At 46.8% G+C, this 24,068-nt stretch overlaps 1 protein-coding gene across 2 annotated transcripts; it reads right to left on the reverse strand.

Annotated features, from left to right (window-relative positions):
• Nucleotides 1-3,244: 3,244 nt before the first annotated feature.
• LOC148685527 (signal-transducing adaptor protein 2-like) lies at nucleotides 3,245-20,355 on the reverse strand. 2 transcript variants are annotated; one of them, XM_088672979.1, is made up of 10 exons: nucleotides 20,249-20,355; nucleotides 19,290-19,411; nucleotides 17,998-18,129; nucleotides 14,725-14,794; nucleotides 12,822-12,924; nucleotides 10,650-10,733; nucleotides 8,914-9,063; nucleotides 6,936-6,971; nucleotides 5,260-5,382; nucleotides 3,245-4,232 (listed from the first exon to the last, which is right to left on the reverse strand). In XM_088672979.1, exons 1-10 carry the CDS (start codon nucleotides 20,303-20,305, stop codon nucleotides 4,171-4,173), a joined length of 939 nt encoding a protein of 312 aa, XP_088529105.1. In that variant the 5' UTR covers nucleotides 20,306-20,355; the 3' UTR covers nucleotides 3,245-4,170. The 2 variants fall into 2 exon arrangements, with proteins under 2 accessions (XP_088529105.1, XP_088529103.1); XM_088672977.1 differs by having other exon boundaries at nucleotides 8,914-9,066.
• Nucleotides 20,356-24,068: the final 3,713 nt, after the last annotated feature.

A 24,068-nucleotide genomic window follows, 5' to 3' on the forward strand; every position in this document is an offset into this window, starting at 1 on the left:
ATGCCCCACAAATAATCCAGAGATGCATTTTAAATAAAAGGACACATTCTATTCATGTAAAAACATGCTGATTCCCGGACCGTCCGCGGGCCGGATTTAGAAGGCGATTGGGCCACATTCGGCCCCCAGGCCTTAGTTTGGGGACCCCTGGTTAACCCATTGCAATAGAAATGGCAAGGCATTCTGAAATAACCTGGCAGTCTTTTAAATTGGGTGGCATCCCAGTGGCACTCAGGAAACTGTCAGAAACAGGTGAGGCACATAGTATTGGGCCTTATAGTACCACATCTGACCCTATGCCCATATCACCTAGTAAGGTCTCCTCTGATTGGCAGGAGTATTTTTTTTAAGAGAGCTGTCAGGAACTGAACCCAGAACCTTGTGCAATGCAAAGCTGGTGTTTGGTCTCCTCCAGCATGAACCGATTTGTACCAAGTTATATTATTTGTCCCCCTGGCTCAGTACAGTCAACACTGAGCGGCCACGTCTCTGCAAGGTTTCAGGCAGGACTCTTTCCCAGCCCAACCTTGTGCAACGAGGCTGGATTTGAAGCTGGGGCCTTGTACCTGCCCTCCCTCTCTTTTAAAGAGCAACAGCTCATTTCAGAGCAGAACCATAGCTGTTTGGAACGTGGTCGGTGGCCCCGAGACCCTTTAAAATGACAACGTCCCTGACTGCCTGCTCAAAAGTTCCCTCTGGTTTTTTTATCATGCATTTATTATGGTTTGTTAATGAGGGTGAAAGAGGAGAGCGCAAAATGTGGTCTGTAGCTCAACATCAAAAAAAACAAGATCATGGCCACTGGTCCCATCACCTCCTGGCAAATAGAAGGGGAAGAAATGGAGGCAGTGAGAGATTTCACTTTCTTGGGCTCCTTGATCACTGCAGATGGTGACAGCAGTCACGAAATTAAAAGACGCCTGCTTCTTGGGAGAAAAGCAATGACAAACCTAGACAGCATCTTAAAAAGCAGAGACATCACCTTGCCTACAAAGGTCCGTATAGTTAAAGCTATGGTTTTCCCAGTAGTGATGTATGGAAGTGAGAGTTGGACCATAAAGAAGGCTGATTGCCAAAGAATTGATGCTTTTGAATTATGGTTCTGGAGGAGACTCTTGAGAGTCCCATGGACTGCAAGAAGATCAAACCTATCCATTCTGAAGGAAATCAGCCCTGAGTGCTCACTGGAAGGACAGATCCTGAAGCTGAGGCTCCAATACTTTGGCCACCTCATGAGAAGAGAAGACTCCCTGGAAAAGACCCTGATGTTGGGAAAGATGGAGGGCACTAGGAGAAGGGGACGACAGAGGACGAGATGGTTGGACAGTGTTCTCGAAGCTACGAACATGAGTTTGACCAAACTGCGGGAGGCATTGCAAGACAGGAGTGCCTGGCGTGCTCTGTTCCATGGGGTCATGAAGAGTCGGACACAACTAAATGACTAAACAACAACAACAATTACGGTTTGTGCTCAAGATGCTATTGGGGCGGTCAGATGTGCTCCCGCTTTCAGCACTGTTTCCTCCTGCCAAGGTTTGGTCAGTGGCCAGACTGCAATTGGTGTATATCCTGCAACTCCCTGCTGCAACCCCATGACCTCTTTTACACCACAAACGTTCTGTTTTTATTTCCCCCCCACACTTTTATTGCCCTACCTAGACAGCAGTCATATGGTGGCATAATGGGGGGGGGACCACAGTTGACGAACAGAGTACCTCCTTAATCTACAAGCTTGTAGAGTTGTTGGTTTGTTTGTTTTTTAGAAAACGATACTTTCATACCACACAACCAGCTTCCAGCCTTAACAATAAATTTCAGTTTTCTGCACAACCCAGCGGCTTCTGGGGATTTGTGGGGTCCTTAGAGTGAATTCAAGTGACTTCTCTACAACACTGTCTTTTGTTTTGAATTGCTGCCCAGGAGGAAGGAGTGCAATATAAATTCAGTAATTAGAATCATAGAATCATAGGATCATAGAGTTGGGAGAGACCACAAGGGCCATCCAGTCCAACCCCCTGCCAAGCAGGAAACACCATCAAAGCATTCTTGACATATGCCTGTCAAGCCTCTGCTTAAAGACCAGAGATGCATTTTTAATAATAGGACACCTTCAACTCATGTAAAAACATGCTGATTCCCGGACCGTCCGTGGGCCGGAGTTAGAAGGCGATTGGGCCGCATCCAGCCCCCGGGCCTTAGTTTGGGAACCCCTGGACTAGGACATGGGTCGGCAAACTAAGGCCTGCAGGCTGGATCAGGCCCAATTGCCTTCTAGATCCGGCCCGCGGACGGTCCGGGAATCGCCGTGTGGATCGCCAGTGTGCGCGTTCTTTCCCTCTCCCTCACACGGCAGCGCTTTTCTCCTCAGAGACAGAGCAATCTTGTCCCACACCAGGTGGCGGGAGTTGGTTCGCCCGCCTGCCTGCCTGAGCAGGGCAGCTCTGTGAAGGGGGCATGTGCTGCCAACTGCCGCTGCTTTTTCCCCCTGGTCCTCCTCTCTCTCCCTCAGTCTTGCCCTTCCTTCTCCGCGCCCCTTCTCCACGCCGCTTCCTCGTGAGCTTTCTTCATCGCTGCCTGCCTGCCTGCTTCCTGCCCTCCTTCATTCCTCCCATGGCGTTCAGGCGGGTTGTCACGTTGGCCGCGGCTGCCACTTGCGGGTTGGCGGCCGGCTCTGTCTTCTTCTCCGCGGTGCCTCTCGGAAAGCAGCAGCAGCAGCAGCAGGTGGCAGGTAAAAGCTCCGGCGACGCCCCGGTTCCCCTACCTCCTTCCGCGGCTCCTCCGCCGGGGCTCCTGCTTCTGTCTTTGCCGGCCAACGCAGACTCCTACCCCGCCATGGCGCCTGGCTGGCTGGAGAAGCCCAACTGCGGCTATTGGGACGACAACTGGGAAAGGTAAAACGAAGCATCTTCAGGCCTCTTTGCGGGTGGCCGAAAAGCGTTCATTTCCCCCCCCCAAAGAAAATATAGTCCGGCCCCCCACAAGGTCTGAGGGACAGTGGACAGGCCCCCTGCTGAAAAAGTTTGCTGACCCTCTGGACTAGGACCTGGGAGGTCTGGGTTCAAATCCCTGCTCAGCCTTGAAGCTCGCTGGACAGCCTCTGCCTCTCGGTCTGGCCTACCTCGCTGGTATTGCTGTGAGAATAACTATGTATGAGCTCCCTGTGGGGAAAGTGGGACATTAGACACAACAAACAACCAAGCTGAACACGTGTGTCTATAGAAACGTATCAAAGAGACAAAAAAAATTTCTTTCTTTCTTTTTAAAAAGGGATATCGGATATCTTTATTTGGTGTCGGCTTTGTGATACCAGTCCAGTTTCCCAAAACCAAAATTATCATTTGAGCCATTTGATGGCAGTGTTTGGACCTTTTGCACAGAAGACGAGAACTCCAGCTCTTCCCTGCTCAAGCGGCGGCGACGTCAAGCGACAACTTCCCAGCACGAACCACCGCGCTTCTCCCTGCTACCCCCCAGGCCAGAGTTTTTTCAGTTTCCATTGGAGAGAAATGGAGGCTGTTGTCCTGAGCACATCCGCACAGAAATCAGCCCCGCTTCCTTTTGCATGGTGGGGATTTAGCTCTGAGTAGGCACCTCATGCTGAAAGAGATCGCCCATTTATATTATTTCGAGGACCTCCAGCGGAGGTGAATGTGCGTTGGGGGGGGGGGAGACGAGCGCACAAAGGTAAAATTTCCATCCATTCGTTTCTGCGTTCTTGACTCCCTGCACGGTTGCGCAAAAAGGGATGTGGACAAAGAAATGTCTCCTTGCTCCTGCTATAACATGCTCCCCTTAGCAGCCGCCAACAAACTGGCCTTTTCTGTCCTTTGCAACCGCCCTTTCAGAAAGCCGGCCCTCTCTCTTTGCAATTTGGACGGGGAGCATCTCAACAGCTCAGGGAGAGTTGGAAACGGGGAATGCGCAAGGTTTAGCCTCTTAAGGGTACCCTTTGCCCTTTTTCGAACAGTGCCGGGAAGCGGATGTTTCCAACTTGGTTCCTGGCGGTGATCAAGTCCTGCCTATTGAGGCAGGAGAACAGTTCTGGGAAGGACGGACGGCTACGAGATCACCCGGGGACACAGAGCAGAGGAAGACTTATGCAGAAAAAACAGGAAAAACCCATCCTTTCCTTGGCTCTTCAGCAGCCTGTTGGCGAGAGGTGCAGACGGCTCAGTCTTCCTGAAGGGTCGCCCTCCGTTCCTGAAGTTTGCGTTCCAGTTCCTCGGACATCCCTAACCAGGAAAACATAAGCATTGTGTGTGTTTGTCTCTCTCTGTGTGTGTGTATGTGCAGCAGAACTCTGGACAAACATGGGGCTTAGGGGAAATGAGGCAGGGAGCTCATGCGCAATTTCACGCAGGTTCGGTGGAATTTCAGAATTCAAGGGTGATTTTTAGAAACGGGGGGCTGGGCTGTCATTCAACAAAGTAGCACCCTCGATTTTAACCCAAAGTGCAGGCCTTGAGATTGCTGGGCCTAAGTCAGTTGTGCCCATTAATTTCCATGGATCTACTCTGAGTAGAATGAGCGTTTACTATAGCCCGGCCTTTCCGTGCTTACTAATTTCACATCAGGAACAGAGGCACAGTGACTCTGAATTAACCACGGCAGGGCGATGGCAGCGAGGGAGCAAAGCCACTAGCCATAGCAATAAAAATGACATACAGTCATGCCTTGGATCCCAAACGCCTCTCAAGGCAGCCCTGTTTAGGGAAGCTTTTAATGTTTGATGGATTTCTGTATTTTAATGTTTGATGGATTTCTGTATTTTAGAATTTCTGTTTTGTTGGAAGCCGCCCAGAGTGGCTGGGGGAACCCGGCCAGATGGGCGGGGTATAAATAATAAATTATTATTATTATTATTATTATTATTATTATTATTATTATTGCGAGTCAAACGTTTCGTCTCCTGAATGCCACAAACCCAGAAGTGACTGTTCCGGTTTGCGAACGTTCTTTGGAACCCGAAAGTCCGATGGGGCTTCCGGTTGGCTGCGGGAGCTTCCTGCAGCCAATCGGAAGCCGCGCCTTGGTTTCCGAATGTTTTGGAAGTTGAACAGACTTCCGGGACGGTTTCCGTTCGACTTCCAAGGCATGGCTGTAAAATATACTGAAGACAGAGGTTAAAAACTTAACTATAGAGAATACATTTGGGGTGGGGGTTATATCAATAATCAAATAATAGATCTTATTCTAGTTGCCCGTGCTAAGAAACCTCGCACGTGGAACTACGCAGACGAATAAATGTGCAAGACTTACCGGTGGAGAAACTTCTAGGTAATGACATTGCTAGGCGAGAAGGGAGCGCCTGTCCGGTTTTCCTCGGGCCGGATCCACAGGGAGATTTGCCGGTAGTTGGGAATGGAGGGACGGATTTGAACTCTGTGAGGTGAGAAATAACAAAGGGGATGGGGGGGGAGAACCAGCCTCAGCACTAGAGGCTGACAGGCTCCTTCTGTCTACAGAGGGGTATCGCCGCCCCAAGTGGAGGGCACAATTTATTTATTTATCTTAGAATTTTGAAGTGTCAGGCACAGCTCTAGTGGCTTTAGCCCAAACGTAGCAGAGTTTTCCTGCACAGCGCAGAAGCTAGTTGAGGTGGAAATGACTAGTCAGCTAGACGCAGAATAACTATTTACAGGATTTATTAAAAGAAAATAAAAGCAGCAGAGTTTCTGCATACAAAGCAAAGCAAAGCAAAATAAATCCTCTCTGTCTCTCTCTCTCCAACCATACGCAGCACTCCTACTCCTAACACCCAACAAGAAACAACTGTGCTAGCATTCCTAGATAACAGAGTTCAGTGCTGGCCGTTAACCAATCAGAGAGTTGTTGCCAGGCCGACCTTGGCTTTCTGCCAAGAGTAAATTGACACTGCCTTGAGTTAATTGTATGAAGCAAGAATCTGTAAGTTTCCCATGAGAACCAATTATCAGAAACTGAACAATTTATACATACATATATACATACATACATACCCCAGCCACTCTGGGCGGCTCCCAACAGAATATTAAAAACAGGATTTAACACCAAACATTATAAACTTCCCTAAACAGGGCTGCTTTCAGATGCCTTCTAAAAGTGAGACAGTTGTTTACAGCCATACCTCAGTTTAAGTACGCTTTGGTTTGAGTACTTTCAGTTTAAGTACTCCGCAGACCCGTCTGGAACGGATTAATCCACTTTCCATTACTTTCAATGGGATAGTTCGCTTCAGGTTAAGTACGCTTCAGGTTGAGTACTCCGCGGACCCGCCTGGAACGGATTAATCCACTTTCCATTACTTTCAATGGGAGAGTTTGCTTCAGGTTAAGTATGCATCAGGTTAAGTACAGACTTCCGAAACCATTTGTGTACTTAAACCGAGGTACCACTGTGTTTCCTTGACATCTGATGGGAGGGTGTTCCACAGGGCGGGCGCCACCACCGAGAAGGCCCTCTGCCTGGTTCCCTGGAACCTCACTTCTCGCAGGGAGGGAACCACCAGAAGGCCCTCGGAGCTGGACCTCAGTATCCAGGCTGAGCGATGAGGGTGGAGACGCTCCTTCAGGTATTCTGGGCCGCTTAGGGCTTTCAAGGTCAGCACCAACACTTTGAATTGTGCTCGAAAACGTCCTGGGAGCCAATGTAGGTCTTTCAAAATGGGTGTTATATGGTCTCAGTGGCCACTCCCAGTCCCTAGTCTGGCTGCTGCATTCTGGATTAGTTGTAGTTTCCCCGTCACTTTCTAAGTTATTCCCACATAGAGCGCATTGCAGTAGTTCAAGCGAGAGATAACCAGAGCATGCACCACTCTGGCAAGACAGTCTGCGGGCAGGGAGGGTCTCAGCCTGCGTACCAGATGCAAAATCTCTTGCACCCGTGAGCGACCCACCTGCCTCGCGATGCTGGCAACACCTTTATTCCTAAAGGCGCCACAAAGTATGTTCGCTTACCTTTGAATGGCTTGGCCTGTCTCATCTCAGCAACATCTGGGAAAGGGGAAAGAGAGATAAAATCCAAAAGAAGTGGCTTAAAAGATAAGAATAGCCTCCTCTGGATTAAGTCAACCCATTTAGTTCAGCTTCCTGCCTCTCACAGTGGCTAATAGGAAGCCTGCAAACGGGGGGGGGGGGGGAGGAATGATCTTCCATTTTCAAAGAGCTGAAGGTGGTGACTCCCTTCTCTCGTTTATCCTCACGACAACCTTGTGAGGTAGGTTAGGCTGAGAGACTGGCTCAGTGAACTGCCAAGGACACTTTAATTTAGATTCCTGCATTGCAAGGGTTATACTAGATGACCTTCGGGGGTCCCTTCCAGCTCTAGAATTCCACGATTCTATGGCTAAGTGGGGGGGGATTCGAACCCATGTCTCCCAAGTCCTAGTCCAGCACTCTAACCACTATGCCACAATCAACCACCTGACTATCGGCCGGGGAGTTAAGAGTCCAGGTTGCCAGGTTCTGCATCGCTATTTTAGGGTCCTGCATATTGCAAGGAACCAGCTACAAGGCAGCGCGATGTAGTGGTTAGAGCACAGGACTTTGACCAGGGACACTTGCATTCAAGCCCTTTTTACAGTCACAAATCTTGCTGGTTGAGTCTGGGTCAGAGACTCTTGCATTTTAGGGGCGCAATTAATTTTTATTGCATTTCGGAAATTTTAGCCAATTAACATCAAATTAATACAAATTTAAAAGTTGACCTACCGCCCTGCTTCCATGATGCCTCTCTCCCCTCCCTTACTCTCGGCTCATTTCCTAATTCCATTTCAATACTTAAAACATTTTAGCATTTTAGCATTATTTTATCCCCCTTGTTCATTTCCCATTGGCTGTACATATTTCAGATGAAGCTGAAGCTGATAGAATTTATGGAACTGTCCGAGCTGACGGGGAGACTCCGGGACCAGGGGGAAGAATCGGTGGAAGAAGATTGGAAGAAATTTAAAGTTTATTTAGAAAAGAATGGCAAGATTAGTTGTTGTTGTTGTTGTTGTTTAGTCGTTTAGTCGTGTCCGACTCTTCGTGACCCCATGGACCATAGCACGCCAGGCACTTTTTAGCAAAAGATTTGGAAGTAAAAGGAGGTTGTAGAAGAGTGATAGTTAAGTTTATGTGGTATTAAGATTCAGTTAAGTGCCATTACTGTATGGAATTTTAAGATTTACTAGTATAGAACTATATTTGAAGATAAGTATAAGAGATGTATAGTATTGATCAGTCATTAAGAGTGATAATAAGATCGTAAATTAAGATTTAGAAAGTACAGTGGTGCCTCGCTAGACGAATTTAATTCGTTCCACGGGTCTTTTCTTATAACAAAAAATTCGTCTAGCGAATCCCATAGGAATGCATTGAATTTTTTTTGAATTTTTTTTTTGCCCATAGGAACGCATTAATTGAATTTCAATGCATTCCTATGGGAAACCGCGATTCGCTAGACGAATTTTTCATAAAACGAATTCGTCTAGCGAGGCAACCTCCGCTCGAAAAATCCTTTCGTTAAGCGGAAATTTCGTTAAGCAGGGCATTCGTTAAGAGAGGCACCACTGTACTAAGGAAGTAAGATAGTGAAGTGTAGTGGGAGGGAATGGAGCAAGTCGGTTAAGAATGGTGATATAAGATTGATTTGATATTTCCCTTTATTGTAACGTTGGTGTTTCATTTTTCTAAGTATATTCTGTGTTCTTTTTTCTTAGTTTTTTATGTTGTGTTTTTATAAAATCAATAAATATGTATATATTTTTTAAAAAAAATAGCATTATTTTATCCCCCTTGTTCATTTCCCATTGGCTGTACATATTTCAGTTCCCAACTCTCCCTTTCATCCCAGCCTCCCTTGCAGGGCCGTTGTGAGAGCAACACGGAGGTCCATGCAATAACCACAAAGCCTATTCAGATCCTATATAAAGGCCCATCAACAAAGAATTACCTTCGTCATTCACGTATGTCTGGTCTGGGACATCTTCTGCCTCATAGACATGCTCGGGCTTTGCAGTCCGTGCGGGAAGTGGGGGTTGGAAGGGTGGAGGGGGAAGCAAGCATTTAGGAGACGGGGAGTTCTTTCCTTCTCCAGGTACACCTGCTGTGCAGACAGAAGGACACAATTTGGACTTGCTAGGATGCATAAAATAAAGGACTTCTCCATCAACGTACGGAACTGTCAGGAACTGTTTGGACACAGAGGAATGGCTGGAGGAACCAGCTGGGGAACCACCAAGGGAAGAAGGCTCAGAGCCCGTTTTACTGCAAAAAGATCCCCTTCAGTCTCCCAGAACCAGAAGAGGCATGAAGAGAGCGGAGGAGAGGTCAACAACAAAACTCCTCTTAGGTGCCATTTCCGATTGCTTGGGGAAAGCCCCTGAGAAGAGGAAGAGGCTTCAGTCTCGGCGACCGATTTTCAAGGAGGAAGAGCTGCTCTGCTCTTTAGATCTGATGCTCAGCCAAGTCCATGGAGGCCGTGTTTTTTGCTAATACAGTGGTGCCTCGCTTAACAAACGCCCCGTAAGACAAAATTTTCGCTTAAAGAAAGAATTTTTCTAGCGGAGGTTGCCTCGCTAGACAAATTCGTTTTATGAAAAATTCGTCTAGCGAATCGTGGTTTCCCATAGGAATGCATTGAAATTCAATTAATGCGTTCCTATGGGCAAATTTTTTTAAAAAAAATATTCAATGCATTCCTATGGGATTCGCTAGACAAATTTTTCGTTATAAGAATAGACCCGTGGAACGAATTAAATTCGTCTAGTGAGGCACCACTGTAAAGAGTTTGAAGCTACCAGGCAGGGGCCTTCTCGGTAGTGGCGCCCGCCCTGTGGAACACTATTCCATCGGAGGTCAAGGAGATAAACAACTACCTGACATTTAGAAAACACTTAAAGGCAGCCCTGTTCAGGGAAGTTTTTAATCTGTGATATTTTAATGTATTTTGATATTTGTTGGAAGCCGCCCAGAGTGGCGGGGGAAACCCAGCCAGATGGGCAGGGTATAAATAATAAATCATTAAATAATAATAATGAAGATGGAGTTAACTGTGTGATTACTGACCAGCACACTCTCCCATGAGAGGAACTTTCACTGGGGGGGGGGGCAGTGATGGACTCCTACTTTTTAAAAAAAGAATTTTACGAATTCGTGGAGGAGAGGGCTGCCCAGATACACAGCCATCTTCCACTTTCCTGGGCCTCCAAACAGATGCTAAAGGCCATAGGTAAAGGTAAAGGACCCCTGGACGGTTAGGTCCACTTAAAGGCGACTATGGGTTGTGGCGCTCATCTCACTTTCAGGCCGCGGGAGCCAGCGTTTGTCTGCAGACGGCTTTCTGGGTCATGTGGCCAGCAGGACTAAACCGCTTCTGGCGCAATGGGACACCGTGATGGAAACCAGAGCGCACGGAAACGCCGTTTACCTTCCCTTCACAGCGGTACCTATTTATCTACTTGTACTGGCGTGCTTTCGAACTGCTAGGTTGGCAGGAGCTGGGACAGAGCAATGGGAGCTCATTCCATTGTGGGGATTTGAACTGCTGACCTTCTGATTGGCAAGCCCAAGAACCTCAGTGGTTTAGACCACAGCACATCCCAAACTCCTGGCCCCAGGGGAAGATGAACAGGGGAGGCTGGCATGAGTTTAGCCTCAGCATTAGTGCAAGTGAACTGTCACACACACCTCTTGGGGGTCGTGGCAGGATACTGGGCAAGCGCGGGGCCACCAAGGCAGTCTCTCCACTTTCTTTATCAGTCTCCACAATCTCTGCAATATAAGAAGAAACTGCAGTTAGAGATCTTGGCGAATTCTGGCAAACACAGAAACAAAAATGAAAGCTCTCACTAAGTCTGCGTATTTGTCCCATGTCAAATCCAGCAAAAGACCAGTTGTTATCATCTTCTGCTGCTCCTGTTGCCATAGAAAATTTTTACACATCACTTGGGAAGACAGGCGAACTGATGCCAGTGTACGGGAAGAAGCAAAGATCACCAGTGTCGAAGCGATGACTCTTCAACATCAACTTCATTGGACCGGTCATGTTGTGCGGATGCCTGATGATCGTCTTCCAAAGCATCTACTCTATTCTGAACTTAAAAATGGAAAGCGTGATGCTGGCGGTCAAAAAAAGAGGTTCGAAGACTCCTTGAGAGAGAAATGTAGTATAAACACCGACAACTGGGAGACACTGGCCTGCGAGCACTCTAGTTGGAGAACAGCCTTTTCCAAAGGTGCCATGGGCTTTGAAGACGCTCGAACTCAGAACGCAAGGGAGAAACGTGCTAAGAGGAAGGCACGCTTGGCAAACCCTCACTGGGATGAACTCCCATCCGGAAACTTATGTCCCCACTGTGGAAGGACGTGTGGATCCAGAATTGGCCTACACAGTCCGTTACGGACTCACTGTTAAGACCGTGTTTATGGAAGACAATCTCACTCGGCTATGAGGGATCGGAGAAGGAGTGGTTTATCAGGGCACAAATGATATGCAGTTGGTGACATTTATTTTTTGGCCCTGTTTAAATTGCATTCTCTTTGCTTGGAAGCACAGAAATAATTACACATTTGACTGTTTAAATTTGCAACTTACGGGAGCTATTTAAAACCAACGGCAACATACCGTGTTTCTCCTAAAATAAGACACGTCTTATATTAATTTTTCCTCCAAAAAAACACAACACGGCTTATTTTCAGGGGATGTCTTATTATTATTTTTTACCTAAGTAGGGTACAGCATTATTACCGGTAAGTATGGTACAGGGCTTTCTTGCACCACCCACTGAGCCTGCTGCCGGGTCCCAGGGCTTCACGTGGCGTGGCTGAGGCTGCTGCCGGCTGCTGCTGGGTCCTGCGGCTTCGCGCGCCGCCCGCTGCTGGGTCCTGCGGCTTCACACGGGTCCCAGGGCTTCATGCGGCGCGGCTGAGGCTGCTGCCGGCTCCTGCGGCTTCGCGCACCGCGCGCCGCCGGGTCCCGGCTTTCACGTAGCCGCTGGCTGAGGCTGCTGCTGGGTCCTGCCGGCTTCGCGCGCCACCCGCCGCCGGGGTCCTGGGCTTCACACAGCCGCTGGCTGAGGCTGCTGACAGCTGCTGCCGGGTCCTGCGGCTTCGCACGATGCGGCGCTGCTGAAGCTTTCACGCAGCCGCTGGCTGAGGCTGCTGCTGGGTCCTGCCGGCTTCGCCCGCCGCCGGGTCCCGGGCTTCACACAGCCGGCTGAGGCTGCTGCCGGGTCCTGCGGCTTCGCGCTGAGCCCGCTGCCGGGTCCTGCGGCTTCACGAGATGCGGCGCAGCTGAAGCTGCTGCCGGCTCCTGCCAGGTCCTGCGGCTCTGCGCGCCGCCCGCTGAGCCTGCTGCCAGGTCCTCCCGGGTCCTGAGGCTTCGCACAGCGCGCGCCAAAGCTCCTGCTGGGGCTTCGCGTGGCGCGCGTTGAGGCTCTTGCCGGGTCCCTGGGCTTCACCTCTCTCTGGGTCCTGCTGGGTCGGGGCTTCACGTTACACCGACAGGCATCGTCCTTTTCCTCTTTCTACCGTAACGGAAGCGCCATCCAGACCTGCTCCCAACACTACCTGGTATGGCTTATTTTCGGGGTATGTCTTATATTTATTCTACTCATGAAAAGCCTGCCATGGCTTATTTTTAAGGCCTGTCTTATTTTAGGAGAAACACGGTAGATTACGTTAAATACCGGGCAGCGAGCCAAAGTACGTGCCGGTCCTGCTATCTGACCATGATGCCTTCTCAGGTATCTCTCCTTCGGCGAGTGTTCACATAACCAGTCAACGATTTCCATTGATTCCTACGGGAAAATTTCTCATGCGTTCCCACAACAGAGAGGAGGGCTTGAGCCACGAACCTACCTATAGTCATGGCGTAGCTCTCGTCGAGAGACAGGGGCACGAGGATGCGTTTGCTGCTGTTTACAAAAAAATCCACCACCTTGGCAAGCGAAGAGCAGCGATACTGAGGAAAGAGAAAGAGGGGGGATACCATTCACTAACAAGCATTTACCAGGGCTTGGCAAAGCGTTTGAAATTCTCCACTTTCAGCATTGCAGTAACCCCAAAAACAGCCAGGGCAGTGGTGTGAGTGTGAATCTGTCCATTTTTGTTTCTCGTTTTTCCTGTTCAGCCCTCTGTATTTCCATGTCAGTCTGTGAATTGCTTTTTTTTAAAAAAAAAGTCCTCAAGATAAATTGGGCAGCGAATTTATCTAATACGCAACCTTTTTGCATGCAGTTTCCCCTTTTCATAAATATATATATTTCCTCTAAGATCACGCAAGTTATTTCCACAGTGTCAGGGTAGTAGTGACTACTCTTGAGTAAAGACTTTCCACATGCTTGTCTTTCAGACGTTTTTATTGGTGCACATTATTTACAGTGTAACGGACTGCTGATTCCATGTCTACCCGCTCGAGTCAGATTCCTGCACTGCCCCCCTCCGTGTTCTGGACCAGCATAAAAGCCTCGGAACTGAGAAGCGCCTCCTCTTCCTCAATTCCGGCGTCGGGGGCACGGGTCTTCTGTCAGACCAATTCCTGTCCTCTCTTTCCCCCTCCCTCTCTCCCTGCCTATGGGGGAGGGTCTCTTGGATGTTGCCAGAGCCCTGGCACTCCCTCTCTGTTTCCTGACTCCCTCCATCAGACCCCTCGCTCTCATGACCGCTCTCATGGGAGACGGGCTGCTTCTGATGAAGGGGGGGGGGTTCTCTATAAGCCCTCCCCCTTACACACAGATATATGGATTTGTTCATATCTATACAGTGGTACCTCAGTTTACGAAGTTAATCTGTTCCGGAAGTCCGTTCTTAAACCGAAACCGTTCTTAAACCAAAGCGTGCTTTCCCTAGTGAGACCTCCCGCTGCCGGTGCCCTTCCACCATTCGGATTCCATTCTTAGACGAGGTAAAGTACGCAAGCCTCTGACCCAGAAACTCCAGCGGGTGCAGAATGCCGTGGCGAGGCTCCTTACGGGGTCCCGGCCGCGGGATCACATTCATCCAGTGCTTTACCAGCTGCACTGGCTCCTGGTGGAGTACAGGATCAGGTTTAAGGTCCTGGTTTTGACCTTTAAAGCCCTATGCGGCTTGGGCCCCTCGTACCTACGGGACCGCCTCTCCTGGTAGGCCCCGCGGAGGCCCTTAAGGTCCACAAACAACAATAGTGCTCTTCCAAGTGGCGCCTTGGTTTCTGAACATTTTGGAGGTCAAACAGACTACCGGAACGCATTAAGTTTGCCGCTTTTGCTTTTGCGATTTATTTTGTGTTTTTGTTTCTGAGGCTTTTTCGGTTCATTTGTTTTTGTATCTACAATACTGTCTTATTTATTTTATAGTACAATACATCGATTACTGCTTTCATTTTATGGACCAATGGTCTCGTTAGATAGTAAAACTCACATTAAATTGCTGTTTTAGGGGTTTCTTTTTAAAAGTCTGGAACGGATTAATCTGTTTTGCATTCCTTTCTATGGGAAAGCGCGCCTCGGTTTTGGAACACTTTGGTTTTGGAACGGGCTTCCGGAACGGATTAAGTTTGAGAACCAAGGTTACCACTGTACTGAGATTGTAAACCCGGTCAGCCCAGTGTTGGTTGCAATGGCTGGCAGTTGCTCTCTGACCTCTCAGGCGAAGAAAGGTCTTGCCCTGCCATCTGCTAACCGGTCCTTTCAACTCACGATATGTAGGATTTAATCTGGAACCTTCTCCTTAGAAAACATTTGCCCTGCCACCTAGCTGAATGACGGCCCCCAGCACAACTCACCGGCTCTTCGACATCAATGATGTATTCTCCATCGGTCACGTTGATTTTATAGTGCTTTATAGACACGGTCCTACACCGGATGCGGAGGAAAGGGGGAAATTCAACAATGTTTTTTCGTAAGAATTTAGGGTGGTTTTTTTGTTTTTTAAGGGGTTTTTTATTCGCAAATTTAACAAGGAAGGAAACAAGAGCAAAAGAATGAGGGGGGGGCGAGGGAAAAGAAAGGAAAGAAAAAGAATAATAAAAAAATTCCTTCAGTAGCACCTTAAAGACCAACTAAGTTTTTATTTTGGTATGAGCTTTCGTGTGCATGCACACTTCTTCAGATACAGTGAAATAGAAGTCCCCAGACACTTATGTAGAGAAGGGGTGGGGATGGGGAGGGGAGGGGGTATCACTCAGAAGGGTGGTGGAAGTGGGTGATTGACTGACTGATAGCTGTTGATGACCGAAAATGACTGCAAATGGTTTTGCATGAAAAAGCAAGGGTTGAGATGGCTGAAGATCGCTTATCATGTATAATGAGATAAGAATCCGATATCTCTGTTCAAACCAGGTCCCTCCATGGTTTTGAGCTTGGTGATAAGTTGTAATTCAGCAACTTCTCTTTCCAGTCTATTTCTGAAATAGCTCTGGTACCAGTGTCCATGTTAAGTCTGGTGGTTGTATTATTGTGGGTGAGGAGTTGTTTAAGATTGGGTGGCTGTCTGTAGGCAATGAAAGGTCTTCCTCCCAGAGCTTGAGAAAGGGAGCTGTCATTGTCCAGGAGAGGCTGTAGATCTCTGATGATGCGTTGTACTGTTTTAACTTGGGAGCTGTATGTGATGACTAGTGGTGTTCTGTTATTTTCTTTTTTGGGTCTGTCTTGCAGCAGGTTCTCTCTAGGTATCAGTCTGGCTCTGTTGATCTGTTGTTTAACTTCATCAGGTGGATATTTTAGTTCTAAAAAGGTTTGCTTTTTAGAAAAAGGTTTGCTTTAGAAAAGGTTTGCTTTAGTACCAGAGCCTGCAATAAACCCAGATGCCAACTTTGCTGCCACATACACCCGGACAACATCATTACTGGCCCCAACAACATCCAACATACCATCTCAGGACTATTTAATTGCTCATCTTATACATGATAGCGATCTTCAGCCATCTCAACCCTTGCTTTTTCATGCAAAACCATTTGCAGTCGTTTTCGGTCATCAACAGCTATCAGTCAGTCAATCACCCACTTCCACCACCCTTCTGAGTGATCCCCCCTCCCCTCCCCATCCCCACCCCTTCTCTACATAAGTGCCTGGGGACTTCTATTTCACTGTATCTGAAGAAGTGTGCATGCACACGAAAGCTCATACCAAAATAAAAACTTAGTTGGTCTTTAAGGTGCTACTGAAGGAATTTTTTTATTTTACTTCGACCCAGACCAACACGGCTACCTACCTGTAACCGAAAGAAAAAGAGATTCTGTAAAATTTGTAGAATAAACTCGCCTTATATAACCAGCATGCTTCAGCCTAATAAATGCATGAAGCATTAATGCCATAGATAGAGTAAGCGGTCCTGACAGACTTTGCCTATGTCATTTCCCCTTACCTTGGGAGGAAAGAGGTAACCAAGCTTTCATTCTCTGAACTGCTCCCTCCAACCGCAAGGCTTTAACAAGCCTCTTCTGTTTCAGACAAGAATGGAGCCTGAAACTAGCATTTCCCTATACACTATAGTTTAGCTTTTACCATTTTGTAACCAATAACTTTTTTTCCTGCCTGTGCATCTTTTTCTAACTGCTGTATGGAAAAGCACATGACTCTGACCTTTTGGAGCATTGGTAAGTAAACCTTTTTATAACTTACAAACTTATGGTCTGCTTCTATTCTAGGGGAAGCGGAAAACTTTAGAGGAAGCTCTTAAAGAGAATATTTATGGAGTTCGCTGGAAAGGGCACATTTTAAAGTTTTCCAGCCTATATTTCAACGCTTTTCTTTGTTGCATGTTTTGCTGTGTTCAACTTTAAGCTTGCGTCTTGGCTTCCAAGGATGTTTTCCCCCAACAAAATCACCATCAGTTCATATGAGGGACATTAAGGAAGGGCAATATATACAGTGGTACCCCGCAAGACGAATGCCTCGTGCAACGAAAAACTCACAAGATGAAAGCGTTTTGCGTTGCGCAAGGTGTCTCGCAAGACGAAGTTTCCTATGGCTGCGTTTCACAAGATGAATAGGAACACATTAATTAAATGGATAGACCGGGTAAACCAGGTAAATGGTAAACCACGCTTCACAAGACGAAATTTTCACTATATGAAGCGACTTGCAGAACGAATTAATTTTGTCTTGTGTCCAAAACTGGTTTGAAGTCCATTTGATTTCTGTTTCATAATTTTTTGACCTGGCAATGTAACACAAATCATATGGTGTGTGTGTGTGTGTGTGTGTGTGTGTGTGTGTGTGTGTGTGTTTTATGCAAAAATCACAATGTGGGGGAAATTGTGAAGCCAGGCAATGCTTCTCTTGGTTTTTGCAGCCTCTGTTAATTCTGCCAGCTCATTCAGGGAGCAGCGAAAAAGCAGACAATAAGGGAAATGGGGGGTGGGATTGAGTCTATCACAACTCTTCCTAGTGGCCCCCCCATGGCTCAGATGCACATCCCAGTCAGATGGAGGCATGTAAATAAAGAGGTACCTCCGTTTTCGAGCGTCTCGGAAGCCGGATGTTTCTGTTTCCGAACGCCAAAAACCTGGAAGTAATTGTGTTCCGGTTTTGAACGCTTTTCGAAAGCCAAACGGCTTCCGCTGAGTTTTCAAACATTTCGGAAGTCGAACGGTCTTCCAGAACGGATTACGTTCGGAAACCGAGATACCACTGTTATAAAATCATCATCATCATCATCATCATCATCATCATCATTATAATATTGTGGGCCCAATATTGTGGGCTTCCCTTCCAGCTGAACTTCCAGAGCTTACTGAAGACTTTCCATTGTTCGCAGGCAGTTCTGATTTTATAGTTTTAATGCTTTTTTTTTTTTAGTCCTGTTTACATTGGATCCCCACTTGGAGATGACTGCGATGATGCGATATGCAAGTTGTTGAAACAAATAAATAATCGTGTGTGTGTGTGTGTGTGTGTGTGTGTAGTGAACAACAAAGAAAACAAAACCTTTTAGCATTAGAAGCAGGAGACAAGCAAGGGAGATGGCTGGACCTTTGGGTGACACGGGAGGCGATGGTGGGCTAAAGGAGGAGACCGCAGAATTTTCTGCAATGGATTTGCCTTGCCAAACTCACCCATTCGCCTTCAGCCGGGTGGACACGGAGATGCTCTTGCCATCCCCTCCGGGCCGAAGCAACATATTCCCACAGTTTTCGTTCTTCTCCAGAAGGACTTCGGCCTCCGTCCTGGAGACCCTGAAGAAACACCTGGGGCAGAAATAAATAAAGCAGAGGTCTTTTGCAAAACTACAGCCTTGCCCCCAAACAGCTTTCCCATCTTAAACAGCCCTGTAAAGTGTGGATAATCTTCTGCTGCATTGCAAGGAGTGTTGGTGGGACTTTAAAAAAAGTTTGCCCTGCTTGGTGGAATCCAAATTAGAGCAAGTGCAGCCTCAGCAAGCATCATGCCATTGTTCCTGGTTGCTGAGCAACAGCTCCACCGGTCCCCCTCTTGGCTAGCAGACTGTAGCACTAGCAGAATTAACCCCTAAGTCGCAAACTGAATGATCCCTGCTGTTGTGCTTCCAACATGTGTCGAGGCACACTTTCCTCAATAAGTGCTGTACAGTGGTACCTCCAGGTATGAACGGGATCCGTTCCAGAGGCCCGGTCGTATCCCGAAATCTTTGTAACCGGAGGCGCCCTTCTGCGCACGTGTCCGGCGTGGTTGAGCGCTTCTACGCACGCAGCGCAGTTGAGTGCTTCTGCGCATGCATGCGCGGCGAAACCCGGAAGTATACCTGTCAGAGGCGCTGATGCAGCTACTCTAGAGTAACGACTCCTCGCAGCATAGTCCTTTTAGACTTTTATTAAGTGCTGATTATTTACAGTGCTCAGAGCGATCTATATACATGCTTTCGGTCAGGTGTCAGAACCTCCGAATGGAGATTGGCGCGTTTTCTTCCAGCAAAGAAGCTTTGGGAGACCCATCCTCTTCCCCCTACGTTTTCTGCGCAATTCCGGCGTCGGGGGAATTGGCCTTCCCCCCGGGCTCCCCCTTTCCTGTCCCACCTGGGTCAGTGGCTCCGCAACCTTGCCTGAGCCTCGGGCACCACTTCCTGATTCTCCACTGGAGGCAGAGCTCTCCCTGCTCTCCCCAGCGCTTGGGGATGGGCTGGAACTTAAGAGGGGAGGGACTTCCCGGTATCCCCTGTCCCTCACAATACCCTTCCGGGTTTGCAGCGTTCGCAACCCAAAAGTTACATTACCTGAAGGTAACGTAACCTGAGGGTCCACTGTAAAAGAAAAACTGCAGGGTGGAAAATTGTAGCCCTACCAAGTTTAAAAGTCGCCAGTGACACTGAGTGATTATTTCCCCTGGCAGATATAAATACATCTTTGCCTCCAGGGGTTTGCAGTCCACTCACTCTGGAAGTGGCTTCTCGACTCTCATGTCAGCCTTGGATCGACGTTCCTTTTCCTTCTCGAGTGCTTCAGACAACATACAGAAGTGACCCGGGAGCAAACTCAAGGTGGATGGAACTTTCATCTACGGGAGAACAGAGTTTGGGGTTAAAGGTGTTGGAAAGAAATCCTGACAGCACCTTACTGAACAAAAGCAGTGGGTGTAATTTGAGGAGAAGTAAACGGGCCTTGTACAGTAGGGAGACATTCAACCAAGCACACAGAGGGAAAATTCTTTCAGAACTACACAGCCAATCAGAGTGTATGCTGTCTCAGCAAACGTGATGTCACTCTGCTTGGTTGCTCAGCAACACACACACACCCCAGCCCACCCCTCTCTTGGCTGTTTGGCTGAAACACAAACAGAATGAACCATTTACCGTAGTTAATGATCTCTGCTGTTGCACTTCCGACATAATAAAGAGTCATTTCATCTAGGGCTGCAGCTAGGGAGAAAGGGGTTAAATCGCCCCACGCCTAATGAGATAATCTTCTGACGTTATTTACATGTTCAAAACCCTGCATGTTAAATCCAAAAATTTCGCATTGGCCCTATTTGCAATTGAAAACCTCCCCTTTTGCAGGGCTAAACTGCTATTTGATTACTTCCCCGTTGTCCCAAGCTAGAGACTTTGGGTTGTATTCAACTATGTTGTACAGGGAGTAAGACTGAGTAAGACTTAACATGGGGTGTAAACTTTTGTGAGCCAAAACTTCCTGATTGATCTCTTAAATAGCCTCTCTGAATTGCCCCAATGTCAGTTTCTCTTCCCACGCAGTGGTGGTCGGGAGCTTAAACTATCAATTGCTCTCCATAGATCTTTGCTTCTTTTTTTTAAAAAATGACAAAATAGCACTAAAACACCAGGGGGGGGGGAGGAGGAGGAGGAGGAGGAGGAGAAAAGAAAGGAAATAAACTCACCTCCACAACCGTGAGAATAAAACCTTTCCATATCTCTCGCGACTCAAGGCTTTCCATCTGAAAAGAACAATCCCAGTTTTAAAAACTTCAAAAATTCCTTCAGTAGCACCTTAAAGACCAACTAAGTTTTTATTTTGGTATGAGCTTTCGTGTGCATGCACACGAAAGCTCATACCAAAATAAAAACTTAGTTGGTCTTTAAGGTGCTACTGAAGGAATTTTTTTATTTTACTTCGATCCAGACCAACACGGCTACCTACCTGTAACCATTAAAAACTTCACTTCATGTTAACCAATTCAATTATATATACCAGGGTTAGACAACATGGTGCCCATCATATTTGACGATTAAGAGATGGAAGAATCTATCCATTTTGGCGTTCTTGGTTTCTCGTTTCCCCGATCTTAAATTCAATTGCCAACGCCTCCATGGCGATCGGCAAGGTTTTTATTTAAGTAAATCCTCTGGGAAACCCTTCAGCATCTTAGAGAGAATTTCTCCTGGTAGACACATGATTTGTACACAGTTTGGAGTAATACGCACATTTCTGCGAGCATTTTCTCCTTGTCTATAGCGCATTTTTGTGTGTGCTGTTTTTGCTATTTTTATGTACACCTTCAGCTAATAGGTGCATCCTTTTGTAAATATTGTCCAGCTGGACAGCTGCATCACAAAATCTGGATAAAGTGCAGATTTTGAGAGAACGGGCTATGTTTCATTTCTCATTCTGTCTGGGAAAGTGAGAATCTGATAGCCATTGTGGTGCGGATTCGCTCTTCCAAACCTCTCCTGCCAACATATTCAACCTAAAGATCTACAAATCTGGTACTGTTTGTACAAGGAAGGATGGCTGCGATGTAGATCTTTGCAACCTAAAGATATACAAATACCTGCGTTGTTCCCTGTTACATATTAGCTGAACAGAGCTAGGTCTGTGCAACCTCAAGATCTACAGATAACAGTATTGTACCCCAACAATACTGGAAACAAAAGCAGAACAGATAACTTTGATCCAAGAACAAATAGTTTTAGCTAAACCGACCCTGTTGTAAACATCTTTTTAAAATAATAATAATAATGCTACAAGACATTCAGTGAACATGGGGACCCGTTTTTTGTTTCATATACAATGAAAGCAGTGATGAAGGGAATTCTGTTCAACACAGACAAGGAAAGTTGCGGGGAGACTTTAATCCAGAAGCTTCTCGACTTCCTTTTTTGAAAAAAGAATTATTTATTTACTGTATGCTTTTCAAGTTTATACATTTCACTAGTTTTTATTCATTTCACTAATTTTACATTCATTTTGACATTTCAGAATTTGACTTCCTTCCCTCTCTTTCTGCGGTTCCTTAAATTTATTTTTGACATCTTCTGCATCTCCAAATCAACTTAATTTACTCATCTACTCATCTCCTTTAAATATATACTCTTATGAAGCTGCAGGTTGTTACAATAATCCTGCCAATGTTTTTATCTGCTTATAATTTATCTGTAAATATTCAGTAATTTAATTTCCATTCTTTTTATTTTATTTTATTTTAAAAAAATGTTATCTTGATTTCTTATTCTTCCGGTAAGTTTAGTCATTTCTGCATATTCCGTAAGTTTTTGTGTCCATTCCTCCTTCACTGGGACTTCTGCTTCTTTCCATTTTGGGGCAAGTAACATTCTTGGGGCTTTTCAGCTTCCAAACCTTCCACGAACCCTTTCCACCCTGGCCTGTCTGCGGAGTAGGGTTGCCAACTGACCCATAGGCTGATCTGCTCCTGTGCCTTTCTCAAATCAGAAGCCAGCAGGGATCATTTCTTTGTGGCACTAGGAGACAGACTGCCAGGTGCCAACAGGTTGGTAATTCCAGGACCAGGAACAGTTCTGGATTTACGTATAAACTAAACAAGCTATGGCTTAGGGCCCCACTCTCTTGGGGGCCCCCCCAAAAGTGTAAAGGGGAAAAAAACCTGGATGTGCATTTCCAAAATATAAGATAAAAAACAAATAAAATAAAACCTACATACAGCAACAGTGTTTTGTGTTGTGAAGAAGAAGAAGGAGGAGGAGGAGGAGGAGGAGGAGGAGGAGGAGGAGGAGGAGGAGGAGGAGGAGGAGGAGGAGGAGGAGGAGTTTGGATTTTATATCCCGCTTTATCACTACCCGAAGAAGTCTCAAAGCGGCTAACAATCTCATTTCCCCCTCCCCCACAACAGACACCCTGTGAGGTGGGTGGGGCTGAGAGACTTTGGAGAAGTGTGACTAGCCCAAGGTCACCCAGCAGCTGCATGTGGAGGAGCAGAGACGCGAACCCGGTTCCCCAGATTACAAGTCTACCGCTCTTAACCACTACACCACACTGGCTCTTATGTAGGCTCCTAGGATGTAAGTCATGGTCCCCGCCTGCTAGCCTGCTCCCTAAAATATCACTGGTTTGCTCTTTTCTATATATAGGGTGCCTACATTCTGCTATTTATAATTATTAGTAGTTTGCATTGTATATTTACATCTATTACTTTTTCATGTTATAGCAAGTTTCTAGTGACTAGATCAGGAGTCAGCAAACTTTTTCAGCAGGGGGACGGTCCACTGTCCCTCAGACCTTGTGGGGGGCTGGACTATATTGGGGGGGGTGAACAAATTCCTATGCCCCACAAATAACCCAAAGATGCATTTTAAATAAAAGCACACATTCCTCATGTAAAAACACCAGGCAGGCCCCACAAATAACCCAGAGATGCATTTTAAATAAAAGGACACATTCTACTCATGTGAAAACACGCTGATTCCCGGACTGCGGGCTGAATTTAGAAGGCGATTGGGACAGATCCGGTCCCCGGGCCCCTTAGTTTGCCTACCCACAGACTAGATTATGAGTCTTTGTAAAGTGTGTTTCTAAAGGAACTTTTGTTATTGCCAAATGCCAATGTGCTTGCATTATTAAGTTTGTTATGAATAAAAATCATTTTAAGTTAGAGCTTAATAATTATTTCACTATTAATATACATCTTCTTCTTCATTGTATTTCACTATTAATATACTTCCTCTTAATTGTATTTCAGTTCAACAATTACTTTGATAAACTACATATTTTGTGATGTGCAAATGGCTTTAGATACCTATTAAAGGTAAAGGGTAAAGGGGCCCCTGACCATCGGGTCCAGTCGTGTCCGACTCTGGGGTTGCGGCGCTCATCTCGCTCTATAGGCCGAGGGAGCCGGCGTTTGTCCGCAGACAGCTTCCAGGTCATTTGGCCAGCATGACAAAGCTGCTTCTGGCGAATCAGAGCAGCGCATGGAAACACCGTTTACCTTCCCGCCGGAGCGGTCCCTATTTATCTACTTGCACTTTGAGGTGCTTTCGAACTTGCTAGGTGGGCAGGAGCTGGGACCGAACAACGGGAGCTCACCCCATTGCAGGGATTCGAACCACCGACCTTCTGATCTGCAAGCCCTAGACTCTGTGGTTTAACCCACAGCGCCACCTGGGTCCCTAATTAGATACCTATTAGGTCCATAATTTACCAGATAGGATATATCCAACACAAAAAACAGCGACAATTTGTTGTTGACAAAGGACAGCTGGACGTATCAAAGGGCCCCATTGCCTTCAGTAGCTGAGGGCTCATCAAACCTCAATCCAAAAGTTGCAAGCCTCGTCACCTAGGCGCTTCTGTGGAATAAAACAAATTCCAGGACATCTGCGAAGGTGTGTGAGGCCAATTTATGCGCTGTGCATGCCAGGTTTGCGTGCAAACATGATATATGTCCTGGAACACACCCAGCAGCCTCCCTCGCATGGAGATCGGCGATCACGGTAATGCACATT

This window comes from Zootoca vivipara, chromosome 6 (genome assembly GCF_965207765.1).
Source record: "Zootoca vivipara chromosome 6, rZooViv2.hap1.1, whole genome shotgun sequence".
Taxonomy (NCBI): Eukaryota; Metazoa; Chordata; class Lepidosauria; order Squamata; family Lacertidae; genus Zootoca; species Zootoca vivipara.

Coding starts and splice junctions, on each gene's coding strand:
- LOC148685527 (XM_088672977.1), bottom strand. CDS start 20,305: ATGGAAAGCCTTGAGTCGCGAGAGATATGGAAAGGTTTTATTCTCACG. Junction 19,412..20,248: donor TTATTCTCACGGTTGTGGAG/GTGAGTTTATTT, acceptor GTTCTCCCGTAG/ATGAAAGTTCCATCCACCTT. Junction 14,795..17,997: donor ACCCGGCTGAAGGCGAATGG/GTGAGTTTGGCA, acceptor CATCCGGTGTAG/GACCGTGTCTATAAAGCACT.